General features: G+C 38.5%; 1 protein-coding gene across 2 annotated transcripts in view; it reads right to left on the bottom strand.

Annotated features, from left to right (window-relative positions):
• The window catches only part of SPTLC2 (serine palmitoyltransferase long chain base subunit 2), a 76898-nt gene that overhangs the window by 54743 nt on the left and 5569 nt on the right, over window positions 1-16586 (bottom strand). For both annotated transcript variants that reach the window (XM_071745878.1, XM_071745879.1), the window contains exons 2-5: window positions 11017-11211; window positions 4077-4231; window positions 2878-3026; window positions 2133-2257 (exon numbers count right to left, since the gene is read on the bottom strand). In XM_071745878.1, the coding sequence (XP_071601979.1) occupies window positions 2133-2257; window positions 2878-3026; window positions 4077-4231; window positions 11017-11211 (624 nt within the window). The remainder of the gene's footprint in view (window positions 1-2132; window positions 2258-2877; window positions 3027-4076; window positions 4232-11016; window positions 11212-16586) is intronic.

Genomic DNA, 16586 nt, shown 5'->3' with positions numbered 1-16586 from the left:
CAGCAATATAAGCCAAGTGTTTAAGTATTCCACAGCAAAAACAGAACATGTGATCCAGTATTACACATGTGAGTAACGTTATTGCAGTGGTTTGTGTTTTTACCTAATGAAGTTGAAATACAGATGCCCAGATATGATTTAAATAATGATTAGCTTTAAATCATATCAGTGAGTCTCAAAGAAACTTCTTCTGGCCATTACTGATAATATTTGCTAGGCCTCAAAATTGACACTTCAAGCAGCTGTCTATCTGAAACACAGAATATGCAGAGGAACAGAAACAGTAGTAAGAAGAAACAGAGAGAGAGAGAGAAAAAAAAAAAAAAAAGAGCCCTAGAGTTTAATCAACTGTGGAAGTCTCTGGGTTTTACTGAAAACTCTGTCAAAGTATTGCCAAATGAGTTGTGCACACAAAGCCAATCGTGGAGTGGGTGGTGCCAGAATTCAGGATTTACATGAGTCCATGTTTGCAGACTATGAAGAAATCGAAAGTGCTGTGAGAAGCAACTTCAGGCAGCCAAAAAAAGCATTTAGTGAACATTCTGAACTGTGAAATGGTTCATTTGTCAAGAACTTTCTTCAGAAGTGAGCATTTTCTATTTGCAGTATTGACCTGAGCACAAGGGCACTTCTAGTGTTATGAGGCAGAAGCTTCTTACTACTTTACTTAAAGTGCAAAAACCCCAACATATACTCATTACTAACATAGTAGAGACTGCCGTATTCATTTATTTACTTGGTTTAGCAAATGTGCAAATTATATGCATGAAGGTATGTCTCATGCCTTGGAAATTACTGTTCAGATTCTCTTAATGACTGTCAAAACTGGTAAAAGTTCAAATGTGAAAACTAAGAAGTATTAAAGATACACATCACAATCTACATACTCAGAAAAAAAGAGATTGAGTAACCTTGCAGTAATGGGCAGCTTCAACTGACTTAAAACAGACAGGAGAGTCTACTTAAATGTATATTTTCTGTTGAAGAGAAAAACAGGAAAATGAGGGAAAATGAGCCATAGCAGAGAAATTCAAATAAAAAAAATGTTAGAAGTATGTTGTTCAAAATCATTGCATCACAGATTCCAGTATTTGACTTCAGAAAGAATGATTTAAAGCACTGAATTTCTCTCTGGCATGTGACTGAAAAATGTTTTTCATTATGAAAAGCATCTGATTATATAAAACTTAACAGATCAAAAGAAAAGAGGCATTACATAGACAGTGCTGCTTCATTGTAACACTACAGCTAGTCAAGAAGAGGTTCACCAGGATGAACAGCTGCTGGATAGAACAAGGCAGCAATCTTATAATCTGTAGATATCACAACTGGAAGAATTTAAGAAGTGATCTCAGGAACTGGAAAAATAAATAAATGGAATGAAGTATAGACAGTTCACTACATATGGACAAAGAACTACAATCAGCTAGTGCAATTAGGGTAACAGTAAATCATTTTCAAAAAGAAGAACAGTTCCAGTACTGGAACTATTTTACTCTACATAGGCACTAAGAGAACATCAGATGATGCAAACAAAGAGCTCTCTTCCATTTAGTTTTCCAATAACTAAAATACCCCACAGTTTTAGATGCAAGGCATTCAGTCTGCATTGAGTACTGGTTTATGGGGCACACAGTAGACATCATCCACCTTTGCATTTGACCTTGTTTCTCTCAAATAACTTTTCTACTAAAATTTTACTCCTTTAAAGAAAGGAACACTCATCTGTTGCTCAAAGATGATAAACTCTGTATGTACTGATATGCAATTGAGCTTATCTGTGTGTCTCCCTGACAGTGCCTCAACAGCATCAAAATACCTTCAGCCAATCACCCTGTTGATCAGCCATTATTTCATACAGCTATGAGGGGCCTGAGGAAGCAAGCCTTAACATTCTAGGCTCTCTCCCAGGAAGAGGGCAAGATCTGGACTGCTACTGATCCCATGGATGCTGTTTCCCAGTAAGATTAGAGGTGCAAAGGGTAGAGATGCATATTGTGACCTATGGTTTCCATACAGAATATCTGCGGGGGTTGTCACTGAAGAAAAACAAAACCTAAGAAGTAACTTTTGGAAAATCCAACCAGCAGAATCCACATTAGATGAGCTTTTGTCAGTGACTTAAGCCATACCTTGCCAACTAAAGCAGGAATGTTCATAGAGTTGGTTGCAAACCCCATTCCATATGCCATTGCAGATTCCACACCTAGGAACCTGGCAACTAGCTTTTCCAGCTCCTCATGTTTGTCCAAGTTTCCTGCACACAAAACAAGTGAGAAATTCAGAGTGTGAAGGTTTCACTCTTGCTATATTCTACAAGAAGAACTTTCATCAACCAAGGCTGCTCCTTATTTAAAGGCCCATAAGACAATATATTAAAAAAAAACAAACCAAAAGCAAAACCAAAAGCAAAACCAAAAGCAAAACCAAAAGCAAAACCAAAAGCAAAACCAAAAGCAAAACCAAAAGCAAAACCAAAAGCAAAACCAAAAGCAAAACCAAAAGCAAAACCAAAAGCAAAACCAAAAGCAAAACCAAAAGCAAAACCAAAAGCAAAACCAAAAGCAAAACCAAAAGCAAAACCAAAAGCAAAACCAAAAGCAAAACCAAAAGCAAAACCAAAAGCAAAACCAAAAGCAAAACCAAAAGCAAAACCAAAAGCAAAACCAAAAGCAAAACCAAAAGCAAAACCAAAAGCAAACATAAGTGAACAAACTGCTGTGCCACATGAATTAAACCTAGCAAATTAATTTGTTTTCACCAAAGTAAAAGCTTCTTCATTAACTAGTCTGAAGTTCAAAAGTTGGAACAAGTAATATTTCTAAGGCCTGTGATTGAAACATACTTCAGGCAACGTGGCATCCTGTTCCAACTTACCCATCTCCTGCCTAGTGCTGCATACCCCAGCTCCATACTGGGACAGGACTTTAGCTGCTGCTTCTTGACAAGTCCCAGACTTCTGTGCAAATCCGAGGTAGTTGTATGAACCCATATTAATAATGTCCTTTATCACTCTTCCTGTGTACCTGTGTTTTAAAAACACAAATTAGAACATCCACTGTTAAAAAAAAGCAAACAAACAAAAAAACAACACACAACCAAAAAAACCCCCAAAACACACTACACCAGAAGACTCTTATTTCTGTTCCCTAGAATATACAACAAAATGTTAAAAATAGATAGAGCCAATCATTCTTGGCAGGACTGCCCCTCATCATCAAACTGAAGCAATGAACTGAAAAAGGTGCTTTGCCTATCTTGTCGTCTCAAATTAGTTCCCAGAAGAGTTTACAGTAAAAGGGGAATTTGTTATCACATCTAAAATTGCTTCTCAAACTGTTTTTTCTTTGATACCTCACAACTTACTCTTCAATTACAAAATAAGATCTCTAGATCAATGAACGTGTCAGCCCCTTAAGCAGGATATCCTCTAACCACAGAAAGGAAACACATCTGGCACTGCTGTGCAAACAATAAATGCACAAGAAGATTAAGGAGAAGTTAAGAAGAAAAAAGTTGGAATTATTTTTCCTTTAAAAGCCAAAGAGACATGATGTTTTTCACCAAGGAAAGTGCTGCAAAGTTTTTCACATCAAACTTGATACATTGCTTCATATTTGTAAAAATCCTTGTCCTCACATTTCTGAATGACCACTTCAGTTCTGATTCAAAACAAACACATTATATTCAGCTTCAGATGGTAGCATTTACTTTGAGTCTCAGGATTGATTCTAAATCAACAAAGTCACAAGTAGAAGTGCAGTCCCAAGTATCTGCCCCCAGGTTCTGGTCATCACACACCAAAGTATTAGTGTTGTAATAGGCATATGCCCCTAAAATCTTAAGCAAGTCAGGAGCTTCAGTATATAGCCACAAAATTATGCACAAATCATCACATTGGAGGCCATGTGTCTCTCAAAAGAGATATTAATTCAAGAATCCATTGATTCAAGCCACTAGGAAAGCTCAGAACAAAGGTGATTCACTTCTCCTTTATCCTCAGAGCTTGCAACTTGCTGTTACAGATACTCTACTTAGAGAGAGCTGTTGGAGACTTTTCTTTGATTTTGACTCACGTGAATGTCCAGTTATAGTCATGAGAAACTCTCTCCATCATGTCCACTTTGGCCCCTGGCACACTGCAGATGGGACGGTTCCAGCTGTCCCGAATGCGCATGTAGAGGTTTCTGTTGTAGAAATTTTCAAAGTCCTGGTACAATGGGACGAAGTCCTGAAACAAATCAAAAGCACTCAAAGTAAAAGAAAATATGTATTACAGCAAACTAGGAATAAGAAGAAAAAGTTTTGTCATTTTGGTGTAATTTACAAATTATATAAAAAATCAAATTTAGAAAACTAAAGAAAGTTTTTCATCACAAAGTGTTTTTAATCCTATAAGTCTGTACCAGTGCAAAACTATTTGAAGGGGAGACAGCAGCAAAACTGAAGAGATTCATCTGCTAGTGCTAAGACTATTTCCTAACTTTTTCAACCAGCAAATCTACCACACCCCCAAGGTTTCTTCAATAGGAGGTGCTTATTTGTATATAACTTAAGTAGCTCATATAATCTAAAAGCCATCAACAACTTAAAAAAAAAAAAAAAAAACAAAAAACAAAAAACAGATCACACTATGAGATCATGCTTCAAGTTAGAGTTTCAAAGAATTCTAATGTATGGGAGAGGGAGTGCTGAAAGCAATGCAGAAACTCAATAAGGAGCTCCTAATGACACAATGACTAAAATGGGACTTGAAATACCTTGGCTCTCTTACCAGCTCTTGCTGGGTAGCTGAGAAGAGCATCTCTTTTGACACATACAATAATCCCCTTTGTGAAATGCGTGGACATGTAATCTTTGAATTACATTTGTAGTCAACCCTCACAGTTTAGCAGAGGCAAAGAATGTAAAATTGCTTTTTGACACCAAACTCTATGCACTGCTCTACTAAATACACTAAGAGTTTGAAAACCAAGGCACTTTGATGTCTTGTATTCTATACATAAGAAATGCATTTAATACACCAGCACTAGCATTATTATAGAGGTTACCATTAGAACTTTCTGCAGATTTTTGTTCTGAATCCAAGTTGGTAAGTTACATTATGGCACCTCTCTTCTGCACAGCTTATTGGGACTTAAGTCCCCTAACATTTCCTGAATTCTAGCTTCCCTTAGTGTTTTTCAGGAAAAGCAAGTGACTGTCTTGAACGGATAACACACAAGAATGTCAAACTAACTGTGACAGCAAGGACATCTGAGCATTCAAAAAATGTTTTTTTATGGCCTACTTAGAATGCTCCAAAGTCATAAGATTTCCTTATTACTATTAGACTGAAAGGAAGTTTAACATTCAGTAGTGATAAGAATGTGTAATTCATTTGCTACTGTTGAAAAAAAACAAAAAACCTTCTTAATTTATCTACATGAGGAACAAGTAGAATTCACAACCAAACTAAGAGCCAGTGTAGCATTTCTTCCTGCTTTTCACAAGAGAAATGCAAACACAGAGAGTGGCATTTTATTTTAGGTGACAGGATAAGCAAGACAAAGTATCTGTCTGACCAAAGTATTGTGGTGCCTGACATCTGTACCACTGAAGCAAAATGGGGAGCATTTACAGCAGCTTTCTAATACCAACTCAAACAAATGAGAACTGACAGGCCTTTGCTTACAATACTTGACTGCAGAAAGAGTACTTTTTTCTTTACCTGCCTGTTTTAATGACTTAACTTCTGTTCTTTCAGTTTGGAGTAAAGGAACCCTCTAGGTCTACCCCTTTGCATCCTCTGATCAGACACTGCATAGTAAAGACAAAGCCAAAAAGTGCAACTTCTAAGCAGACAGAGTTGCACCTAAGGCCTCCTTCTGATTTACCTGTGCAAAATGACAAGCCAAAAAAGCACAAATATATTAAGTATAACCATTTCAACTATGAAAAAAACCCTAAAAAAACGACAACAGATTTAGCCAGTGATCACTCTTCCAGAGAATCACAAAGACTTATCAGCAAAGACAGCCTGTGGCAACAAGATTTCTGTGAACTTAGATTCGAAGGAAGGTAGTTATTTCTTCCACATTCCTCTGCTTAAGCAGTTTTGCATTATTTGACATTTCTCATGTCTTATCTCAAGGCTGTTTGCCAAGAGAGGTTAGCAGGGGTAGTAGGTAAACTAATACAAAGCTGTAATCCCCTAGAAAATAATTCGCTTTTTGATAAACGTTACACAGCTCTATCCTTCCTCAGCTTCAGTGTTTCACGTTGCTCCTGGAAGAAAAGTGGATTTTAAAGCTGAATCACTAACAAACTGGCCCCTTAAAATGGAGAAAACACTTTGGTATGGACAAGCACCTGAGAACTTTGTATATAAAAAGTTACATAGCTACTATACTTTACTACACAGCAGTAATATGTATAAGACTACTTGTAGCAATACAGTAAGAACATCCCAATTAATGAAAAAAAACTTGAAATAATCATCTATATGTGTCTGAAACCCTCTGCTACATAATTTGTAGAGGGGTGGGGGAAGTAAGAAGATCACAAAAACTTTTGTCACATTAGAAGCTCAATACTTGAGGGAGTTTTAATAACTAATTATAATCTACTGAGATTTTTTTAACCATTTTTATCTCCTCTTAGCTATCTTTGCATGAGAATTCAGCTTTGCAGTAGTTGTTCAAGCACACTGTGACAGGAAACAACTGAGACTTTAGCCAAGGTTCTTGGCTAGGAGTGGAGGCTGGAAATGAGTCATTATACCAACTGAAGCAGGTATGCCTGGGCTGATACAGTCTAATCTCACCTCAGGTTACTGATGAGATAGAGCACGTTTTATTTTGAAACCAAAGCTGACAAAGCAGGAAGAATAACAAGTTCAGCTGAGGAGATAAAGACAATCATCTGAACAGGCTGACACGACCAAGAAATACAATACAAGTATGACCTTATGAGCCAACACTGTAACTTAGTCTAAAGTGATTAAACTGTGAAGTAGAGAAGTGCTCTGAACCTAATAAGATTATGGTAAGGAGGAAGTTCTCCTGGAAGTCCACAAGAATACAGGGAACAAATTATGGGTAAGGGAATTAACGTATAATATGGGACACTAGCCTTAGGTTTTGGGGGTGCCAAACTGTAAGATTATAACAAAGGGCTCTAAGTGAGGCATCAGCTTAATGCCAGCCCCTTTGTTGCTCATCTCACTATCCCCCACAATAAACTACCCTCAGCTAGCTCTTACAAGCAAGATCCTTGAAACAGGACCGGCAGAAACTGAGATTTTTGCATTAATTAAAACTGGATTGCCTGGCCACATTGCCTAACCTCTCCAAGGTTTCATGACATATGCACCTGAGAACACAAAAAGCAGAAATTGTAGGGATACAAAATCACAGAATGGTTTGAGTTGGAACGGACCTTAAAAATCATCTAGGTCCAAACCCCCTGCATGGGTAGGGACATCTTCCATTAAACCAGGATACTCAAAGCCCCATCCAACCTGGCCTTGAATACTTCCAATACTTCAGCCACAGCTTCTCCAGGCAAGCTCTTTCAGTGTCTCATCACCCTCACACTAAAGAATTTCTTCTTGCTATCTAATCTAAATCGACCCTCTTTCAGTAAGGAAATGTTACTCCTCATCCTAACACTACATGCCCTTATTAAAAAATCCCTGTGGACCCCTTTCAGGTACTGGAAGGCCACTCTAAGGTCTCCCCAGAGGCTCCTCTCCTCCAGGTTTAATAACCCGAACTTTCTCAGCCTGTCTTCATAGGAGAAGTGCTCCAGCCCTCTGATCATCTTTGTGGTCCTCCTCTGGGCTCACTCCCAAAACTATATTCTTGTCTTGTTGGCTCCAGAACTGGACACAGTACTTCAGGTGGGATCTCATGAGAGCAGAGGGGGAAAATCACCTTGCTCCTTCTGGCCACCATTCTTTTAATGCAGCCCAGGATACAGATGGTTTTCTGGGCTGCAAGTGCACATTGCCAGCTCATGTTCATCAACCAATACCTTGAAGTCTTTCTCCTCAAAGCTGTTCTCAGTCCATTCTCCACCCAGCCTGGAATTGTGCTTAGGATTGCTCTGACCCAGGTGCAGGACCTTGCTCTTGTTCAACTTCAAGCCTGTCAAGATCCCTCTGGATGGCACCCCTTCCCTCTGGTGTGTTTATCACACCAAACAGCTTGGTATTGTCAGCAAACGTGCTGAGGGTGCACTCAGTCCAACTGTCCATGTCTCTGGCAGAGACAGCACCAATCCTGATACTGAGGAACACCACTCATCACTGGCCTCCACTTGGACACCGAGTCATTGACCACAACTCGAGTGCAACCATTTAGCCAATTCCTTATCCACCAAATGATCTATCTGTCATGCCTCTCAAATTTAGAGACATGAATGTCATGCCAGACAGTACCAAGTTTTGCACATGTCCAGGTAGCTGACTTAGTTGGTCTTCCATTATCCACTAGTGCTGTAATGCCATTACAGAAGGTCACCAAATCTGTCAGGCATGATTTGCCTGATTTGTCAATTTAAGCCTAGAACACATCTATTCGTAAGGTGATGTTTGGTTAAGAAACCTAAGTACTGGTGGTCTCCCAGAAGCCTGAAGGGCATAGGAGTTTCAAGAAAGAGTAAAAATAAGGGATGAATAAAATTCTCCCTTGGGGTGCAGCAGCTTAGCATAGGTGAATTTCAGAATCCAAGATTTTATTATACTGTAAATTAATACTAAAAGTGAAGATTATAATGACAGCTTTGTAACCATTAGCTTAGGGAACAGTGACATGCAAATGCAGTAATTAGGTTGCTTTTAAAGCCTAGTTTGCACAGCATTGCACCTAAGCTAACAAGTGGTGCATGAGCACTAGCTGGGCTTACCTAATTCACATAAGCTGTTACTTGATAATACAAAACTGACTCTGAATGGAAACTGAGTACACAATTAGAAAAAAGTTCCAGGCTTCTAAAAAGAAGCAGAAAGACAAGTTCTATCTCACTGCTAAATGAGTCACGATTAAGTGAAGCAATAACTGTGGGTAGCCTTTACACCATTGGGAGGCCTCTGATGATGAGCTACACAGATTGTAAGACAACATTGAGTAAAAGACTCGAGTATACTGCCCCTGATGTACTCCTACAGCTGGATTCCTATGAACAAGCATTTGAAAACCCCAGATGGTAGAATCATGTTCTAACTGGGCAAGGTTACTGAGCATGAAGAGCTATGTTAAAGAACTACCAGTCCCACTTGCAGAGTTGCTCCTGTATACAAAATGCTCAAGGTAATCAACAGGCAAATCAAACCACAAGAAAGGTAAAAGAGGGTGTGATCCTTCCTATAAAATCATACAGTATTTTGCAGATTTAAATACTTCGTATGACCAGGCATTAGACCAAATTTGGTATGGATAATTCCAGGATAATACGGAATTGCTAATCATGTCACTTACACTTGACTGATAATGCTTCAGAGAGGATGTGCTCCACAACACTGGTTTCCAGGAAAAGCCCTGCTGGGTATATTTTAAACAAAGCCAAAACACATCAAAGAATTTCCTGGAAATCAGTACTAGCAGAGCCCGTTCCCCTTCACCCTTTTGTGTTCCAACAGTGGTATTAGGTTTTCCTGGAATCATTAACTTCAATGGAGGGTTTTAATAAATTCCAAGGAATTTGCCCTCGTCAGAGATGGTCCCAATACAGACCTGTTGGACAGCCTGCTTTTTAAACTAGTTTGGTCACTTTCAGTTTTTAGTTCTGATGCACAGGCTGAGTTTACAATAGTAAGTAAAAATTTACAGAAGTATTTGCTCAACTGAAATAAACTGTACTTCAAAACACACAAGAACTGAAGGTAGCATTTGTGTGTCTTTGTTTTTAATACTACATTTTGGACCTAAGTTTACATTATGCTTTTAACTGTAATTACCTTCAGAAACACCACAGAAAATCCACATGCTTCAATTCCATGACTATCAGTACACGTTCATTCAGCCCTTTATGAAATACTTTTTCACACTACATAATTTTGCTTTGCTCACAAAGCAGATCAGACACTGTTCAGCTGCACAGCTACTCTCACTGCCTTTGCTTTGCGATTTTGGCCTATGCAATTATGAACTATTTGAAAAAGCTAAAGCTAACCCTTTTGCTTGATATTTCAGAAAATTATAATCATCTAGCTACCTCAAGAATATAAATAATAAAAATGTTACTTTCCACACTGAGGCCACAAATCTGCCACAGAGTATGCCAGGGCAGATGCAGGGCTCCTGTAATTTTCATGCTAGTAATAAGATTTTAAAAAACCACAAAAAAACAAAACTATGCAAGTTAAGCCTTTTCTACATCTGCATTCCCGTAACAAAAGATAATCAGGCTGTCAGTGAGCAGCTTGAGTGACTCAGATGTTTGAAAATCATGAGAAACTGTTTCAAAACAAATAATTAAGCTTCCCCCTTGCACCAGAATAAAACGTGGCTCCCACACCAGATAGGCTGCAATGTGCTCTCATCAATTCACTTGCAGGCAAAGCAAGTTTAAAGCAGTAAAGTGTGAGGGTAAGTATTTTATGCTCTAGGCCTCACATGATCACTTTACTATTTGTCTGGAAACAACTATTCCAACAACTAAGCACTAGAAATGTGATTTAGGGAAGTACACTAGGCTGAATTATCTTCAAAATCAAAACTTTTTTAAACAGGATTTCCGATTTTTTCACTCTTACACAATATTAACTGGCACTTCTTAACTAGTTCCACTCAGAGACATCCTACATATAAAACAAAACCAGAATACATTCATCTCTTCCCTGCAAGCCATGGCCAACACACAAATTCAAGTAATTTGTTTGGGAAGTATACTTGTTAAGCAAATGCCTTTAAGAGTAAGATGTAATGTTAAGTTAATTTGTAAAAGACGTTAGAACACTGCTGTCCAGAGAAATGCTCCAACCATAGCCTCAGCTACATCATTCCCTGCTGCCCATTATTTCCCAGTGTTTACCTTTTGTTCTTCTCTTTCTGTTGCATTTTGACACTTCTCAATCTTCCACTGCCGCATGAAATCTCGCAGATACCCAAAGAGAGTGAGAACACCATAGCCTACATAGGTCAGCACAGCAACCAGCATGGGAGTTTCTTCAAAAGCTTCATTGAAAGGCCTTTTGTACAATCCTCCATTGTGCACAATATGATTTATCTATAGTAAAAGATAAAGAGAGGCAGTTGTGAGATTCTAATTCAAGTTATTACAGATAGGTCTTTCAGAGTAGTCCCTGACCCTTTGGTCCAGTATAAGCTCTGAATCCTCCCAGCCCAGTCCAAAGTACCTGCAGCTAGGTTCAGCCATTACTGACAATTACTGTCAGTCTCCATATATGAAGTTGCCAAGTTCCTGATATAAGCAAAATCACAGTTACTAATTTAGTGTAGTTTAATCTAATATCTCTTTGAAGTTCTTCAGCTTGTGAAGCTACATAGAGTGCATTGCTTACATCCAGGCCAACTGAAAATGAAAACAACTGCCTTTCCCCTTCACCAAGAACTAGGTAGGCACAGTGAGGCTTCCCAGCCTCACTACAGGGAAAAACAAAATAGAAATTAATAGTTTTACTAAGTTAAACAACATATTCTCAGGATTATGAGACCAGAAGTAGTAACTGGAAAATATAAAAAATGTACTCAACTTTGGAAGCCTTTATTATTGTAACAAAGCAGACATAATCTATGCATCTCCATAGCCATTAACTGATGCAAACACTACTCATCCATGAGGTGGACACACAGCACCAGAGACAAAAAAGCATTGTATACACGGTCTCAACGTTGCTTATACATCAGCATGCCGAACAAAACAAGGTTTTCTGCATAAAATCCACACTAAAAGTCACCTTGCTACTTACATACCATCTTCTGAATACGAGAGCTAGACTAGTTCTATATGTGCATGCCTATCTCAAGTACAATTACAGTAACATAATATTTGTGACTATTACAGAAGAACTTAGCAGCTGTAAGACAAGAGCTCACTCAAGGTAACACTGGGTGGAAACTCATCGCGATTTCAACTAGGCTATTTGTTCAAAGAATTAAGTTAAAGTTCAGATCTCAAAAGTCAATATATCAAAAGACAGAAACCCATCCATTAGTTGCCATCTGTATTCCTAGAAGTTATCTAAGTTACCTTAGATAGCTCTGCATGAAAGAATACCCTCCAAGACAATTTCACTACTTATAGCATCATGGCAACAAATCCTACTCCTTGCAGAATAGATTTATTGTTACCAGTACCCCTAGGCTTAGGAAAATCACAACCTATTAGGTAATCTACACAGAAAAAGATTGGTGTACAATTCAGTAGCTGGTATCCAAATATATATGTCAGTTGCTAGCTAAGCATGGAAGTCACTAGAAGACAAGAAGGAAACAAAGACAACATACTTCAATCAATGCCTGTATTAGTAACACCACCACACTGAATCACAGAATGTTTAGGTTGTTAGAAACCTCCAAGATCATCCAGTCCAACCTTTGACCAACACCATAATCTAACTACTAAGCCACGTCTTCAAGGAAGAAGTCCAAATGCTTTTTAAATGCCTCCAGGGATGGTGACTAGACCACTGCCCTGAGCCACTCCAATGCCTGACAACCCTCTCAAAGAAAAAATATTTCCTAAAATCCCTTGAGGTTTCCTCTTCTCCAGACTAAAAGAGGGCTAGGACAAGGATGTATCAAGAATGTTACTCAAACTTCTCTGGACTGTATGCAAATTGCAGTTTATAGCCAGATATAATGAGGACATAGAATTGGTGCAAGTCTGGAAACAGAAGAGCAAAGGTAGTAGCACTTTCTCCTTTACTTATACTAGATGCAAATAACTAACTTGCAGTGCTTTGAGGCCAGTTTTAATACTGAAGTAGTTTTAAAAATATACTGAATACAGTGGTGGCTTAAGTTAGAAAATTACCATGCTCTGGACCAGGCGTAGAAACACTTGTAGCACACTGCAGCTCAAATCGTCACAATCTAAAGCTTTAGCAAAGGCCACAGGTTCATGCACTCTTTTCTTCAGGAACAGTGTCAGCCAAGGAACTGTCCCTGTCCCACTCACACTCACTTGGAGCCATCTGCATCACTCTCTGGCTTGCCCAACAAACGATAATCTGATTTTCAGCACAGAGTCTCCCTAAGACTAAACTGATTCAGGCTGGAAAAATAATTGTTTGCAGAAGGTTATCTATTAGACTAACAAGTTTTACAGTATTGCTCCACAAACCCATTTGATAGATCTCAGCAAACAAGAACCAGCAGTTGTTAGGGAGAAAGGGGGCAGCAGCACCATGACAATCAAGACTTGGTGAGCCAACATTGCAGAGGAAAAACCATAAAAGCTTTCTGTCCTCTGTTACTCTTCAGATTGTTTAACTGCATCACTATGGCCCAATTCATGAAAACATGGAAATTTATTGCATCTTAGAAAGATCACGTATCAAAGCTTCAGTCAGTACAATTTTACAGCCTAATGAATTACAGCTGCATTTTGTGTCCTCATACTGACAGACCAGGCTGTGAATAGCATCTATTCAAGAGTAAGCACATGACACATCTGCTACCTGTTGCTTACTACTAGTTGCTGATATCTGGTAAGCACAAAGAAAATGGGTAGTGACTACTTTGCATAGAATCGTAGAATCATTCTGCTTGGAAAAGAGCTTTAAGATCATCAAGTCCAACTATTAACCTAACACTAACGCATACAGTGCCAAACCATGTCCCCAAGCACCACAGTTACATGTCTTTCAAACCCAGATTACAAAGCTTTGAATGTCTTTCCCAAGTAACTGCAAGTTCATCTGGAAGAGCTGAAAGGCTGTATCATAAAGGTATGGATCTGTGGATCTATCTATCTATCTATCTATCTATCTAAAGGTATCTATCTATGGATAGTACCAAAAAAATAGGTACTGAAATGACAACACCTAAACCCATCAAACCCAAATGCATACACAATTTTAATCAGAATAAAAGCATAGAGATTTTTTCTAGGTTTTTAGATGTGCCTCTGCTTATGACAAATGCTAAACCCAAACAAGTTATTCTGCATGGTCAAAACCAACATTTCACTGAGAAAGGCCCTTTTGGGAATACCTGTAGTGATTCAATACATTCTCCAATCAATTCCAACTCCCAGTACTCTCCTACTAATACAGATCCTTATATTCTCATGTCAAGTAGCATCTAAGCCAAGTAGCTTCTATGCTATCCTATCCTATCTGATTTAAACTTTAAAGAAATACTATTAAAAACATTCTCTGCCACAGTTTAGATGCAAGTCTACTCATTCTTCTAAGAATGCCACATTAGTCTTCAAATAAGGGCTTGAGTGCTGTGAGCTCCAAGCCTGCTGCCAAAGAGCACCAAGTTCAGTTTCAGAGACCGATAAAGAAGGTGGGTACAGCAATTCATTCCTTTTCCAGGGGAAACAAACAAAGAAAAACTGCACAAGATTAAGACTTTCAAGGTCTCAACAAATCTTATTATAACAAAGTGAGCCATGACTTAAACTAGAATATACTGCATATATAAGCAGAGACTACAAAGAAAAGTCAGGGTTCTCCTAAGAGCAAAGTTCAAAAAAGCTAGTGCATGCTCATCTCCATCTCCCTCTCCTCTACAGCCCAGACTGAATGTACACAGGAGAGCAGCACCACGTTATGAAACTCTGCTGCAGAAGAAAAATCAGAGCACATCATCCATCTGGTTACAGAAGGTAGCAAAGAGATGGCATTCTGAATCAGCCACAGGCAATGCCTAGGTTGGAACAAGGTCTTGGGGCAATAAATCATATAAACCAGTATTGTAACAGTTACTGAGCAGCAGCATCCTATGGCTACAGCAAGAAAGGACTGCTTTAGTGTAAGCAAAACACATCAAGGAGTCTGATTATAATAATCCTGGTAACAAACAGCTCCAATTCACAAGATGTTTACATTGTCAAACTGACTTCAGATTTAGTTCATCCTGCAAATTAGAATTACTGTAAGTAGCATGAGAACATATCAAGTACAGGCAGAGGAGGACGAGAAGTTTTGTCAGAAGACAGAAGCCATGGCTAAACACAGGAACATTTGCAGACACTGCTGTAGACAGCACGGAAGATTCATCGCAGGAATGTGGGTACATACCTTGCATGGCAGGCACATAATCTAGGGAAAGACAACAACATGCACAGCATGAAGCAGGAGTAAAGTACACAAAAACTGGTTATGGTCCCACCCCAGGAAAACCCCAACACTGTATTAAACAGGTTGTTTCATTTCATGCTACCAGGAAGAACAAAGTCAGACGGACCTGGCAGACTTAATGTAAACACCTTAAAAGGATTATTTATGGTGGAACATAACTTTGATAAATTCTTATTAAATTTAGTAGCTTTTCATTGCTATACACCACACATACTGTAGATATTTTACTGATAATTTTGCAGGTTTGGTTATTTTTTTTCTTAGAGGCATGATACGGAGTACCATTTGCATGAGTTGCTCACTTCTTTTGTCAGATTCCTGCCAGCTACAAGGAATAAAATGGAGAGATAGGAGATGCACCTCCGTTCTCAAAAGCAGACACATCTCTAATAAAGAATCAAGGTGATCAGTGCTACAGAAACTACAGCAGTAAGTGACAACTCCATGCAGGCAGCTCATCTAAGCTGTTAGGGTATTCTGTTGGAATTCACTGTCACCTTCAGCTCCCTCCCTTGCACTACTTTGTTGACTTCAAATCTCAGACTGCTGCACAGGTAAGAAGATCATGTGTTTACTACCAAAATTAGAATGAACTTATTTGAAATGCATTTTAAGCTTTTTTAAAAATAAATTAAAAATTACAGAAGATAAACTTGTTTTGTAAAACAGACTAACACTACAGTGTATTCCTAATTAAGTATTTGTTCTTGTTGGCAGGTGTTATCATTGAATTGCAACTAGCTACTCCCAACCAATCTGGGATTCCTTTGCTGAGATGCACTTCCACATCTACACAATCAGTATATATCTTTATAATGTTTAAATGTTTTGGGTTCCCCCCCCCCCCTTTTTACAAGTGAATTATGCAATTACATTTGTTTGGGGTTTTTTTGCTTGCTACATATGGCTAACTATCTGAATTTTACTCAGAATGTACTTTTTTTCTGACAGCTCACCTTAAACTGACTATGTTATTTTGGTTTGTTCAGCAGATCTTGGGTGTACAGCATTTTTACAGAGAACTCCTTAACTGCACACTTGATTATGTCTTTTACAATAAAGATTTCAAAAGGGAACAAAAGTCTGTAGTGGTTCACTAACAAATCAATCTCTAGGCCCAGGGCTAACTCTGAAAGGGCTCCTAATGTTCTTTAGAATTCACTCTCACTTATTTTTGCAGACATTAAACCCCATTACTTTCTACTTTCCAGCTCTTGCCTTCTCAACTGTAAGTAATCTCCAAGACTATACTTTGCAACTAAAAATGGTTCTTTTTCTAGGAGTGATTTCTTAATGAAGCTAAAATCTGAAAGCTTGTTGAAGCTGG

Source organism: Heliangelus exortis, chromosome 5, assembly GCF_036169615.1.
Source record: "Heliangelus exortis chromosome 5, bHelExo1.hap1, whole genome shotgun sequence".
Taxonomy (NCBI): Eukaryota; Metazoa; Chordata; class Aves; order Apodiformes; family Trochilidae; genus Heliangelus; species Heliangelus exortis.
The sequence above is the reverse complement of the archived record's forward strand: the minus strand, read 5'-3'. Positions and strand labels throughout refer to the sequence as shown.